General features: G+C 36.3%; 1 protein-coding gene across 3 annotated transcripts; it reads left to right on the forward strand.

Moving 5' to 3' along the window:
• The first annotated feature begins 483 nt into the window (after window positions 1-483).
• LOC111984227 (uncharacterized) lies at window positions 484-7,448 on the forward strand. Of its 3 annotated transcripts, none has more exons than XM_065772793.1 (5): window positions 484-1,331; window positions 2,308-2,463; window positions 2,593-3,285; window positions 3,446-4,181; window positions 6,891-7,448. In XM_065772793.1, the coding sequence occupies exons 1-5, from the start codon at window positions 1,002-1,004 to the stop codon at window positions 7,124-7,126; spliced, it is 2,151 nt and encodes a 716-aa protein (XP_065628865.1). In that variant the 5' UTR covers window positions 484-1,001; the 3' UTR covers window positions 7,127-7,448. The 3 variants fall into 3 exon arrangements, with proteins under 3 accessions (XP_065628865.1, XP_065628866.1, XP_065628864.1); XM_065772794.1 differs by having other exon boundaries at window positions 488-1,331; window positions 3,446-3,896; window positions 6,510-7,448; XM_065772792.1 differs by lacking the exon at window positions 6,891-7,448 and adding an exon at window positions 1,499-1,530 and having other exon boundaries at window positions 1,193-1,331; window positions 3,446-4,816.
• The last annotated feature ends 5,810 nt before the right edge of the window (window positions 7,449-13,258 follow it).

The following is a 13,258-nucleotide window of genomic DNA, read 5'->3' on the forward strand; positions in this document are numbered from 1 at the left end:
AAATACAAACAATCTCTATGTGGATAACAAAAATAATAGTAATTATAAAGTTATTATGTTTTCAAATATATAAATTTGTGGTTTAATTTCTATTTCTTAACCAAACATATTAATAGGAATAATTATTCCAATACATTCTATTTCCACCAATACAGGTTATTATTTCTAAAATGAACTCTTAATATTTTGAAAAGTGCAAGAAATAGTAAAAAAAAAATTAAATAAAAAAAATATTTTAATAAAACAGAGTGTAGAGTAAATAATTAGAAGTGGATATTTTCAGAAATAATTTATTAAAATAGAAAAAAAAAAGATTTTTATCTAAGAATAGGGAATATATTTTGGGAAAATAAACTTGAATGGTCAGTGAAAGTCCAAAGTACAAACAACCAGTTCAACAAAAAAAAAAAAAAAAGTACAAACAACCAGAATCCAGAGAGAGAGAGAGAGAAATGAAGCATTGTGATGTGAGTTTGTGACAGGGTTGACATTGAGAGATAATAATTAACAACAGCAAAGTGAAGGAGGACACATCACACACGTGCCAAAACTACTTTCTAGTTGGAACTATGAAACAGAGACGTTGGTTCTTAGGTAGATTTCAATTTACAGCCAAGCCGGCTTTTCTCTCTCTCTCTCTCTCTCTCTCTCTCAAAATTGTTTTACTTAGTTAGCAAAAGCAATGTTTAGCATATTCCAGTTATATAAATACATGTTGCTACTATCTCTTCCTTAATTCTCTCCTTGAATCTTCCTTCAACTTTCAAATTCCAGTTGTCATTATCTCTCTCTCAAAATAACTCCCACCTTTTAATCCTACCTTCATTTCCAAATTCAAACCGTCTCAGAATCTTTATTTATGTGTGTTTCTGTTTCTACAACACCCATTTCCTCAAAAGTCTCCAACTCTCTTACAACAAAATCCTCACTATTATCTACACCAAAAAACTCCAACACCCACTTCTTCAAATTCCTTAAATTTTGGTTCTTTACAAAACCCAATGGTGGTGAAGCTAATAAGGTGGCCTTCATGGCCACCATTCCACTCGAAGAAATTCGAGGTAATAATTGTTATTCGACGGCTGGAAGGTTTAAGATTAGCACAATCTGAGGGTGAGAATATGTTGGGGTGTGAGATTAAGTGGAAAGGTCAGAAGGGTATAGCTTTGGGCTCACTTAGGCGCTCTGTGAAGAAAAATTTAACAAAAAATGTGGGTGTTAGAGATGATGGGGTGGTGGAATGGAACGAGAAGTTTCAGAGTGTGTGTAGTTTCTCCTACTATAAGGAGGGTGTCTTTAATCCATGGGAGGTCTCATTTACAGTGTTCAATGTGAGTTTCTCATCTTTGATTATGATTCTTCTTTCTTTCTTTCTTGATTTTTTTTTTTGGTTTTAGTATTTTATTTATTTATTATGTAACAATTCTTCTTAGGCTTTGGAATTTGGATGAGTTTGGAAGTAATTCATAATATTGTTTCTTTTTTTGGTTTTCTGAAGGGTTGACTCTTGATGGCATACAGAATTTCTGGGTTTGTTTGCTTCTTTTTTTTCTTGGAATATAAATTCTGTTAGTTAAATTCATGTTTAATAGCTGTAGTGCCTTGGTCTTTCCAAATTTTCTTGTTTTGGGTTTTGGTAAGGGTGGATAGGTTCTTGTGATTCTAAATATATTTTATTTTATTTTGTTCTGTTTCTCTTTACTCTTTCCAAGTGATATGTCCCATTTCTGGATTCTGGGGATTCAAACTTAGAATGTCTTATTTGCAATCTAAGGCTGTTGAGGTGTGCCAATGGTCATTAATGAAGGCCTTTGATTTTTGTATAGATATTCTGAATGGGTTCTCGTGAATTTTGTAATTCACAACATTGTTTTTTCTGGGAAGAAAATGGTTGGTGACTAGTAAGAAATTCACCCAAAAAAAAAAAAAAAGGTTATCAAAGTCAAACCCTCCTCCCCCAGCAACACTCTCCAAAACAATATATATAAATAAAGGGTGAAAAAAAATGCTAATTAAAGAGATTGATATTAACTCTTTACTTTTTCTATTGTCAACAATAATATTTTTCTTTGCTTTCCCTTCCGATATAGTTCCCCAAAATTATTGTTTATTTTTAATAATATGATCAGAGAACAAGAATTTCTAATGAACTTGTGATAAATGGATATGGAAAAAAGGGTAAAAAACAATTTTAATATTCAATTCCTTATCAGGAAAGTCACTGACTAATTTTGGTGTAGTTCATTGTTCCTGGATAATTGGTTTGTTGTTGATATCAGTGTTTCAATTCATTTTGTTCAAATTTAGGGTGTAAACGAAGAGTCCAGGAACAGGGTTCCTGTTGTTGGAACTGTACCATTAAACTTAGCAGAATATGCTTCTTCAGCTGATGGAAAGGAGATTCAAATCAATCTTTCTGTCAAAGTTCCTGTTGAAACTAGTGAATGTAGTCCGTCACTCTCTGTAAGTGCCTTGTATTATTTTTTCCTTGGGATTTCTATGTGATTTTCTGTTATCATTTATCTCTTTTCTAAATGTCCCTTTGCATCTGGGAAATTTGTTTGTCTCATCCCAAGTTTATCTATAATGCAGTTATCTCTCAGTGTATTGGAATTGATAAGTGCCCAAGAACTGTCAGATGCAGTGCAGAGATCAATAGTGTGCCTTCCACTGTCACCTTTTTATGCAGAAGCCCACTCAAGTGAGAAAGACGAGTTCTCTGCCCTTAAAGCTGGACTGAGAAAAGTGAAACTCTTTACAGATTATGTTTCAGCAGGAAGAGCAAAGAAGGCTAGCCGTGAAGAAGAGGGCAGTGATGGCAGGTGCTCTGAAAGAAGTGCGGATGCTGAGTACAATTATCCCGTTGACACAGATTCACATGATGATGGTGATGCTGAGGGGCAATCAGAGGAGATTAAGGATGATTGCAGCATTAGGCAGCCATTCAGTTATGAAACTTTGGCCTCAGCAAACTGTGCTGGAGGAATAGTATCCTTCAATATGATAAACAATGGTCAAGATGAATGCTTGATCTATTACAGCAACCGTAAATTGACTGTGGGATGCTATGATATTGAGAACGCACATGCATTAACCTCTGAACAGATCCTGAGGTCAAGTTCAAAACGCAATATCCTTTCTTGGAGGAAGAGAAAACTGAGCTTCAGGTCTACTAAAGCCAAAGCGGGGGAGCCTCTTCTGAAAAAGCATTATGGTGAAGAGGGTGGGGATGATATTGATCATGATCGTAGGCAGCTTAGCTCTTCTGATGATTCCAGTTTTGGGGTAGGTATCAAACCCTTTGCTTCACCCTTTTTTTCAGCAGCAGCGGTTGTAGTACTAGTAGTCACTGTCTCTCCCCAATTCTTCCCCTGTGTTACCCTTCTCTTAAAATAAATTATATGAACTTTTAAATATAACTAATGCCATTTTCTTTTCATGGCAGTGGCAAAAGACCGAAGACGGGTTCAGTACTGATGGATCATCAATATCTGAATTTGGTGATGACAAATTTGCTGTAGGTAGTTGGGAGAGTAAGGAAGTAACCAGCCGTGACAGACAATTGAAGCTCCAAACTCAAGTCTTTTTTGCTTCAATTGATCAAAGGAGTGAACGGGCTGCTGGGGAGAGTGCATGTACAGCTCTGGTTGCAGTCATTGCTGATTGGTTGCATTCCAACCAAGATGAGATGCCGATCAAGTCTGAATTTGACAGCCTGATTAGAGATGGATCATTAGAATGGAGAAATCTTTGTGAGAATGAGGTCTTCATAGAGCAATTCCCTGACAAACACTTTGATCTTGAGACCATTCTCCAAGCTAAAATTCGTCCTCTTTCTGTAGTTCCAGAAAAGTCCTTTATAGGATTCTTCCATCCAGATGGACTGGAAGAGGGGGGTTTTGATTTCCTTCATGGTGCCATGTCCATTGACAGCATTTGGGATGAGATCAGCCTTGCTGCATCAAATTGCCCTAGCAATGGTGACCCTTTGGTCTACATTGTCTGTTGGAATGACCACTTCTTTGTCCTAAAGGTTGAGCAGAATGCTTATTATATCATTGACACCCTGGGGGAGAGGCTTTATGAAGGGTGCAACCAGGCATATGTTCTGAAATTTGATAAAGACACAATAATTGTTCGATTACCTAGTGAGAGTCAAGAATCAGATGGAAAACCTGCCAGTGATAGCTGCAAGGAAACTTCCACAGAGGGGACTATGGTACTCCAGTCTAATGATTCAGAAGACAGTGTGAGAGAAGATGAGATTGTGTGTAGAGGGAAGGAATCATGCAAGGAGTACATTAAGAGCTTCTTGGCTGCAATTCCCATAAGGGAATTAGAGGCTGATATCAAGAAGGGGTTGATCAAATCGGCTCCTCTTCATCACAGGCTACAAGTTGAGTTCCACTATACCCGTTCTTGCAGCCAACGGTTGAATCTCCAGTGGTAGAAACAAGAGGTGATGTACAGGGAATTGGACTGGCACTTGCATAGGTGACTATTGTAGAGCTCTATAAATGGCAGACATTGTTACTCACTCCATACTAACCACGTATTTCACTTGTTATTTTGTGGTTGTTGAAGTTAATGGGACAGGTATTAAAAGTGCATCTCTTTTTAATTTTTGCGTTGGTAGTACCTTCACCTCTAATTCTAAAGGGAGGAAATGAAAACAAATAGGGATGATATATATGTAAATGAATGTTTATTCACAATGCTAATTTCTCTTTTAGTTGATTGTATTTCCTTGAACTAATTGTACAAAGTCTAAATCTTTATTGGAAATTGGAAGCTTTGAATTTGATCCTTTAATATAGTGCAACCATATTTTTTCTGCTTGTGTGTGTGTATTCAATAATTAACCTCATACGTTACACATCCTACAGAGCAGTCTGAGCCTTTTGTTTTTGATCCAAGGATGCCAGAACTTAACCCTCACTGTCAGCTTTTTCATGCAATTATATTTAAATTAAAAAAAAAAAATCAGAAATAAAAAGGGAAATACTTGAGATATATGAGAAAGTATGCGAAAGAAATGTGGGACAGTGGGAGTAACTTTTTTCTGGAATGATGTTCCTAAACCATTTTTATTAATCGTAGCATATAAAGATGTTACTGTATATTCATGTGCAGCAAGATTGAGAATTAAAAACAGTCTATTCTATTTTGGAGTTCCTATATAGGAACATGCCAGTGATTAATAGGAATGATGTATTGTGTAGGAATTAGGAAGTCAAAGCATGGCGGTAGATTAGATTTGATAGTGCCTAGGAAGGTTATTTTCTTTGTTTGGACAATTACCTTGGAGAATATTAATTATGAATAATTTTTTTTTGATAATTCGTTAGTTAAATTATGGATAATCTGATCAACAGAAATCTCATCATGGTGAATTGGCGGTGTATGTGTAAGTATAGTTGTGAGATTGTTAATCATCTATTAATTCATTCCTTAATTTTTCAGTAGATAGATAATGGGATAGGGAAGGTAGGAATTCATTCCTTAATTGCTAACTTATTTTACTTTGGGAGTGTATGATTTGACTCGATTATACTAAAATTTTCCATCTAGGGAGGTTTGAGTGAGTTTCATGGTGTAGCTTTGCATTTCGAGGGCATTTGGTTCGCTTGATTTTACCTTAAGGTGTAATGTTACGTTACTATAATTTTAGATTCATGTAGTCACATTACCTTAAGGCCAACAAGGGGTATAAGGCAAGGCGATCCCCTCTCACCATTCCTATTTCTATTAAGCACGAAAGGGCTCCGTGGCTTACTCATCCAATCGGCCTTGAGAGGAGACATTCATGGCTTTTCCCTTGGTAGGAGAAGCCCCTCATTTACTCACTTTTTATTTGTAGATGATAGTTTGCTGTTTTGTAGGTCCAATACTGAGGAGTGCCAAAATATTTTGGATGTTTTACAAGTCTATGAGTCGAGCTCAGGTCAACAAATTAACAAGGCAAAAACCACCATCTTCTTTAACAAGTCCACTAGTGAAGAGTGGAGATTGGTGATCAAAAATACTTTGGGAGTGGTGGAGATTCGGAATTATGAGAAATATTTGGGTTTGCCATCTCTAGTGAGGAGGAACAAAAAGGCTAGCTTCAATTACATCAAGAAGCATGTATGGAGAAAACTTCAAGGGTGGGAAGAAAAACTACTCTCTTAAGCCGGTAGAGAAATCCTAATTAAAACAGTGGTTCAAGCTATCCCCACCTATACCATGAATTGTTTCAAGCTCCCCATTGGATTGTGCAATGAGATTGAGGGACTTATTTGCAGTCATTGCTGATTGGTTGCATTCCAACCAAGATGAGATGCCGATCAAGTCTGAATTTGACAGCCTGATTAGAGATGGATCATTAGAATGGAGAAATCTTTGTGAGAATGAGGTCTTCATAGAGCAATTCCCTGACAAACACTTTGATCTTGAGACCATTCTCCAAGCTAAAATTCGTCCTCTTTCTGTAGTTCCAGAAAAGTCCTTTATAGGATTCTTCCATCCAGATGGACTGGAAGAGGGGGGTTTTGATTTCCTTCATGGTGCCATGTCCATTGACAGCATTTGGGATGAGATCAGCCTTGCTGCATCAAATTGCCCTAGCAATGGTGACCCTTTGGTCTACATTGTCTGTTGGAATGACCACTTCTTTGTCCTAAAGGTTGAGCAGAATGCTTATTATATCATTGACACCCTGGGGGAGAGGCTTTATGAAGGGTGCAACCAGGCATATGTTCTGAAATTTGATAAAGACACAATAATTGTTCGATTACCTAGTGAGAGTCAAGAATCAGATGGAAAACCTGCCAGTGATAGCTGCAAGGAAACTTCCACAGAGGGGACTATGGTACTCCAGTCTAATGATTCAGAAGACAGTGTGAGAGAAGATGAGATTGTGTGTAGAGGGAAGGAATCATGCAAGGAGTACATTAAGAGCTTCTTGGCTGCAATTCCCATAAGGGAATTAGAGGCTGATATCAAGAAGGGGTTGATCAAATCGGCTCCTCTTCATCACAGGCTACAAGTTGAGTTCCACTATACCCGGTTCTTGCAGCCAACGGTTGAATCTCCAGCGGTAGAAACAAGAGGTGATGTACAGGGAATTGGACTGGCACTTGCATAGGTGACTATTGTAGAGCTCTATAAATGGCAGACATTGTTACTCACTCCATACTAACCACGTATTTCACTTGTTATTTTGTGGTTGTTGAAGTTAATGGGACAGGTATTAAAAGTGCATCTCTTTTTAATTTTTGCGTTGGTAGTACCTTCACCTCTAATTCTAAAGGGAGGAAATGAAAACAAATAGGGATGATATATATGTAAATGAATGTTTATTCACAATGCTAATTTCTCTTTTAGTTGATTGTATTTCCTTGAACTAATTGTACAAAGTCTAAATCTTTATTGGAAATTGGAAGCTTTGAATTTGATCCTTTAATATAGTGCAACCATATTTTTTCTGCTTGTGTGTGTGTATTCAATAATTAACCTCATACGTTACACATCCTACAGAGCAGTCTGAGCCTTTTGTTTTTGATCCAAGGATGCCAGAACTTAACCCTCACTGTCAGCTTTTTCATGCAATTATATTTAAATTAAAAAAAAAAAATCAGAAATAAAAAGGGAAATACTTGAGATATATGAGAAAGTATGCGAAAGAAATGTGGGACAGTGGGAGTAACTTTTTTCTGGAATGATGTTCCTAAACCATTTTTATTAATCGTAGCATATAAAGATGTTACTGTATATTCATGTGCAGCAAGATTGAGAATTAAAAACAGTCTATTCTATTTTGGAGTTCCTATATAGGAACAAGCCAGTGACTAATAGGAATGATGTATTGTGTAGGAATTAGGAAGTCAAAGCATGGCGGTAGATTAGATTTGATGGTGCCTAGGAAGGTTATTTTCTTTGTTTGGACAATTACCTTGGAGAATATTAATTATGAATAATTTTTTTTTGATAATTCGTTAGTTAAATTATGGATAATCTGATCAACAGAAATCTCATCATGGTGAATTGGCGGTGTATGTGTAAGTATAGTTGTGAGATTGTTAATCATCTATTAATTCATTCCTTAATTTTTCAGTAGATAGATAATGGGATAGGGAAGGTAGGAATTCATTCCTTAATTGCTAACTTATTTTACTTTGGGAGTGTATGATTTGACTCGATTATACTAAATTTTTCCATCTGGGGTGGTTTGAGTGAGTTTCATGGTGTAGCTTTGCATTTCGAGGGCATTTGGTTCGCTTGATTTTACCTTAAGGTGTAATGTTACGTTACTATAATCTTAGATTCATGTAGTCACATTACCTTAAGGCCAACAAGGGGTATAAGGCAAGGCGATCCCCTCTCACCATTCCTATTTCTATTAAGCACGAAAGGGCTCCGTGGCTTACTCATCCAATCGGCCTTGAGAGGAGACATTCATGGCTTTTCCCTTTGTAGGAGAAGCCCCTCATTTACTCACTTTTTATTTGTAGACGACAGTTTGCTGTTTTGTAGGTCCAATACTGAGGAGTGCCAAAATATTTTGGATGTTTTACAAGTCTATGAGTTGAGCTCAGGTCAACAAATTAACAAGGCAAAAACCACCATCTTCTTTAACAAGTCCACTAGTGAAGAGTGGAGATTGGTGATCAAAAATACTTTGGGAGTGGTGGAGATTCGGAATTATGAGAAACATTTGGGTTTGCCATCTCTAGTGAGGAGGAACAAAAAAGCTAGCTTCAATTACATCAAGAAGCATGTATGGAGAAAACTTCAAGGGTGGAAAGAAAAACTACTCTCTTAAGCCGGTAGAGAAATCCTAATTAAAACAGTGGTTCAAGCTATCCCCACCTATACCATGAATTGTTTCAAGCTCCCCATTGGATTGTGCAATGAGATTGAGGGACTTATTCGTAAATTTTGGTGGGGACAAAGTGGAGATCGTAAGAAAATTCATTAGGTTAGATGGGAGGAGCTATGCAAACCAAGAGTGAGAGAGGAATGGATTTTAAGGACCTAGCATTATTCAACGCTGCTAGCAAAACAAGCTTGGAGGTTGCTCCAAAACAGAAATTCACTTTTCTATAGTGTTCAAATCCAAATTCTTTCCTCATTGCTCTTTCATGGAGGCAACAGATTCTCAACCAGGTTCATACGCATAGTGAAGCATTTTAAAAGGTAGAGAAGTGCTTGAAGAAGGGATGAGATGGAGGGTGGGAGATGGGACTTCAATTCGGATATGGTCTGACCTGTGGCTACCTTCAGACTTTCTGCTGTATATGCCCTCGCCAGCTGCATCGGAGTTTGAAGAAGCCCAGGTTGTGTCCCTCATCGATCCAGCCACTAATGAGTGGAACTTGGCTACTTTACTTGAGCTTTTCCTCGCTAGAGATATATCACTGATTAAATCCATTCCCTCGAGTTGCAAATCGGTGGAAGACAAGCTCTATTGACCTTTTACTCCATCGGGTACATACTCTGTGAAATTAGGATATCGATTTCTCTACAAATCACAATGCTTCGATAACCATGAGTACCAACCTGAGGATAACACATTATGGAAGAAGGTCTGGGGTTTACATGTGCAACCGAAAGTCCAAAACTTGCTATAGAGAGCCATCAAGAATTCTATTCCAACAGAGGTTAATCTTAAGCGTCGAAATGGTTATTACTGATGATTGTTGCGATCACTGCAAATGTGCACCGGAAGATGTGGTTCACGTGCTTTGGTCTTGCCTTTTGCTCTCATCGGTATGCACTCGTGATCCTTACTGGAATTTCAGTGCAAGTCCGCCCTTTGCGAGTTTCAGAGACCTAGTCGAACATTTCATTGAGACAGGATCAGACTTGAATCTCTTTTCAACAACTCTTTGGACGTTCTGGTTCCGAAGGAATGTACTAAGGACTAGCTCTAAACCATATCCAGTTCAGCAAGTTTTTCACGAGGCTCGGTTTGTTAGAGTCGCCTATGTCCATTCCATCCCCCCAAAACCTCCGGACTAGTACAATCGAGCACCTCAACTAATCACCTGGAAACCCCCTCCTTGGCCAAAACTTAAGGTAAATTTTGATGGGTCAGTTTTTCAAGATGAAAATTTGGCCAATGTTGGCGTCATTATCCGAGATGAAAATGGTCTTGTGGTAGCATCCATGGCGGAGAAATTTCCTCTGCCCTTCTTGGTTACTGCAATGGAAGTTATTGCAGCCAAAAAAGCCTTCAAGTTTGCTCTTGACGTCGGGCTATCTTCCATTGTCCTTGAAGGCGGCTCCAAAAATACTATTGATGCCCTGTTGAGTGAGGATGCTTCACTGGCAGACTTCGGACACTTGATTGATGAGGCAAAGATGTTAGCCAACCAGTTTGTTGATGTTGAGTTTACTCATGTTAAGAGACAGGGTAACATACAACTCACAACATTGCTAGAGAGCGAGACATGTTAGCGAGTTCTCGGTGTGGATAGAGGATATTCCTCTACACTTTTCTACTATAATTCAAGTCGATTCGACTTTCTTTTAAATAATATTACGGTGTTCCTTCTCAAAAAAAAAAAAAAAAAAAACCCTTAGTATGACATTAAGGTGTTTGGTTTATTAAATTACATTCCAATCATAATCCAAGAATGTAACATTCATATAATTGATTTATAAACATTTATAGAAATAATTTAAATTATTGTAATAACAAATTGACTGAAAATAGCCTCAACACCACAAAATGCCAAAATTACCCTTGAACTACAAAATACCCCTAGACAATCCAAAATGACCAAATTACTCCCAAAACTTCAAAAATACACTTGAAATCTAAAAAATGACCAAAATACCACCCGCAACCTTAAAATGACTAAAATACTCCTAAAATCTCTAAAATGACCAAAATATTCCTGTAATCACTAAAATGGCCAAAATATCCCCAAAACCTCAAAACGACAAAAAATACCCCGAAATCTCTTAATGAGCAAAGTAGCCTTGAAACCTCTAAAACGGCCAAAATACCCCTTGAAACTGATAGAATGAGCAAAAAAAAAAAAATCCTGCTAAAATGACCAAAATGCCCTCAAATTCTTTAGAATAACTTGAAACCTCTAAAAATGTCCCAAATACCCCCAAAATATTAAAAATGACCAAAATATCCATGCATTCTCAAAATGAACAAAATATCCCTAAAACCTCAAAATGACAAAACATGCCCACGAAACCTCTAAATTGACCAAAATACCCAAAAACTTCTGAAATGACAGAAAATACCCTGAAATCTCTAAAATGACCAAAATATCCTAAAATATTTAAAATTACCAAAATACTCTTTAACCTCTAAATGACCAAACAATGTCATTAACCTAAGAAAATGACCAAAATACCCCTGAAGCCACTAAATGACATAAAATAACCTAAAACTTTTGGTTATTTCAAAGGTTTTAGGTATTTTAAGCTAGTTTAAAATTTTCGAGTTAGTTTAGTTATTTGGATGGTTTTGGGGTATTTAGGTCATTTTAGACGTTTCGGGTTTTTTTGCTTATTCTAGAGGATTTGGAGGCATTTTCATCATTTTTGCAATTTTGGAGGTTTTTTAATCATTTTGCAAGTTTGGGGTTATTTTGGTCATTTTAGTGGTTTTTGGGGGGGGGGGGTTGGTTTTGGTCATTATAGTGGTTTTAGGATTTTTATTCTCTTGTTATTTTAGAGATTTCAGAGGTATTTTGGTCATTTTAGAGGTTTCGATGGTATTTTGGTCATTTTAGTGGTTTCAAGGTACTTTTTGTCATTTGAGAGGTTTTGAGATATTTTGGTCATTTTAGAAGTTTCGAGGTATTTTTTTTTCCATTTTAAAATTTCAAGGTATTTTAGTATTTTTCATCATTTTAGAGGTTTCAAGATATTTTTGCTCATTTGAGAGGTTTTCAGAGTGTTTTGGTCATTTGAGAGGTTTCTGGGTTATTTTAGTAATTTTTTAGGTTTGGGGAATTTTCGTTATTTAAAAGGTTTCATGGGTATTTTTGTTATTTTATAGGTTTATGGGTATTTTGGTCATTTTTGAGGTTTTCAAGTATTTTTTGAGATTTCGAGGGTATTTTGGTCATTTAAAAGTTATGAGGGTATTGTGGTCATTTTAGAGGTTTTAGGGATATTTTGGACATTTGCAGTGCATTTTAGTCGCTTTGGTAGTTCTAAGGGTTTTTNAAAAAATCTTAGTTGTATCCAATGGTATGTTACGCCACATCACTAAATTACATTTTTATTTTTTAATTTTGATTCTCTTTTTATTTTTTTTATTTTTTTGTTTTGTTTGTTTTTTGTTTTATTTTTTGTTTTGTTTTTGTTTTGTTTTTGTTTTTGTTTTGTTTGTTTTTTTTTTTTTTTTTGTTGTAAGCAACAATATCACTAATGACTGTAAGTTCATCTGATGATAATTACTTCACATCCAACAGAAATTTTGAGGTTTTCTAGCATTTTTTATTTTTTTTTTACTATTACCTGTGACCCATTATTTAAATATTAAGTCAACTTTTTTTTTTTTTGACGATAAAAAAAAGGGTAAGTATTTAAAGCAACTTTCATTTAATTTAGACCAGATGAATTTTGGTTTCATGATGAAAAGTACTCCTATTATATATATATATATATATATATATATATATATATATATTGTAGGGTTAGGATTTGTGGCCCAAGCCCAAAACAATGAATTTGTAGAGAATGGGTAAAAGAGCTAGGTTGATTATGGAATCGACAACAATTAATCACAACCCTCAAGTATAAACCAACATGAATTTACACATAAAGAATTTGTGTCCGAAGAGGCATATTATTGATTATGTGGTGAATATAGATCTTAGGGTTACAATAAAACCTTTTTTCTCTTCTCCCTCGTTTTCTCCCCCTTTTTTCTCAGGAGTTTCTTTCCTTTATATAACCTTCTTCCCCATCATCCCCATCATCCCCATCGTCCACTTGTTCCTCAGACTCTACTTGAGTATATGTCACATCAAATATTTCCTCTGGCTCTCTGTGAGTGGCGGTAGGTGAGGTTACACTGTTCAGAGGTCTTCTCCACATAAATGCGGTTAGAGAAGTTGCTGCAGTGCCTTAAATGTGGTGGTAGCAGCTTTTCCTTTAGATATTTCCTCATTCTTATCTTTTCCATATATACCAGAGTTTATCTTGATCATTGGGGTTGCTAGGAAAATCATTCGGACCTTCCACACGTTTGATCAATCAATACTATTCGCGTTCGAGGAGTAAAATCTCCTCGGACAAA

The sequence above is a fragment of the Quercus suber genome, unplaced genomic scaffold (genome assembly GCF_002906115.3).
Source record: "Quercus suber isolate HL8 unplaced genomic scaffold, Cork oak 2.0 scaffold_64, whole genome shotgun sequence".
Taxonomy (NCBI): Eukaryota; Viridiplantae; Streptophyta; class Magnoliopsida; order Fagales; family Fagaceae; genus Quercus; species Quercus suber.

Bases quoted from the DNA above. Each gene is read 5' to 3' on its own strand.
- LOC111984227 (XM_065772794.1), top strand. From the start codon at position 1,002: ATGGTGGTGAAGCTAATAAGGTGGCCTTCATGGCCACCATTCCACTCG. The intron at 3,286-3,445 runs GTAGGTATCAAA...TTTTCATGGCAG, and splicing joins CTGATGATTCCAGTTTTGGG to TGGCAAAAGACCGAAGACGG. The intron at 3,897-6,509 runs GTTTTGATTTCC...TCTTCCATCCAG, and splicing joins AGATGGACTGGAAGAGGGGG to ATGGACTGGAAGAGGGGGGT.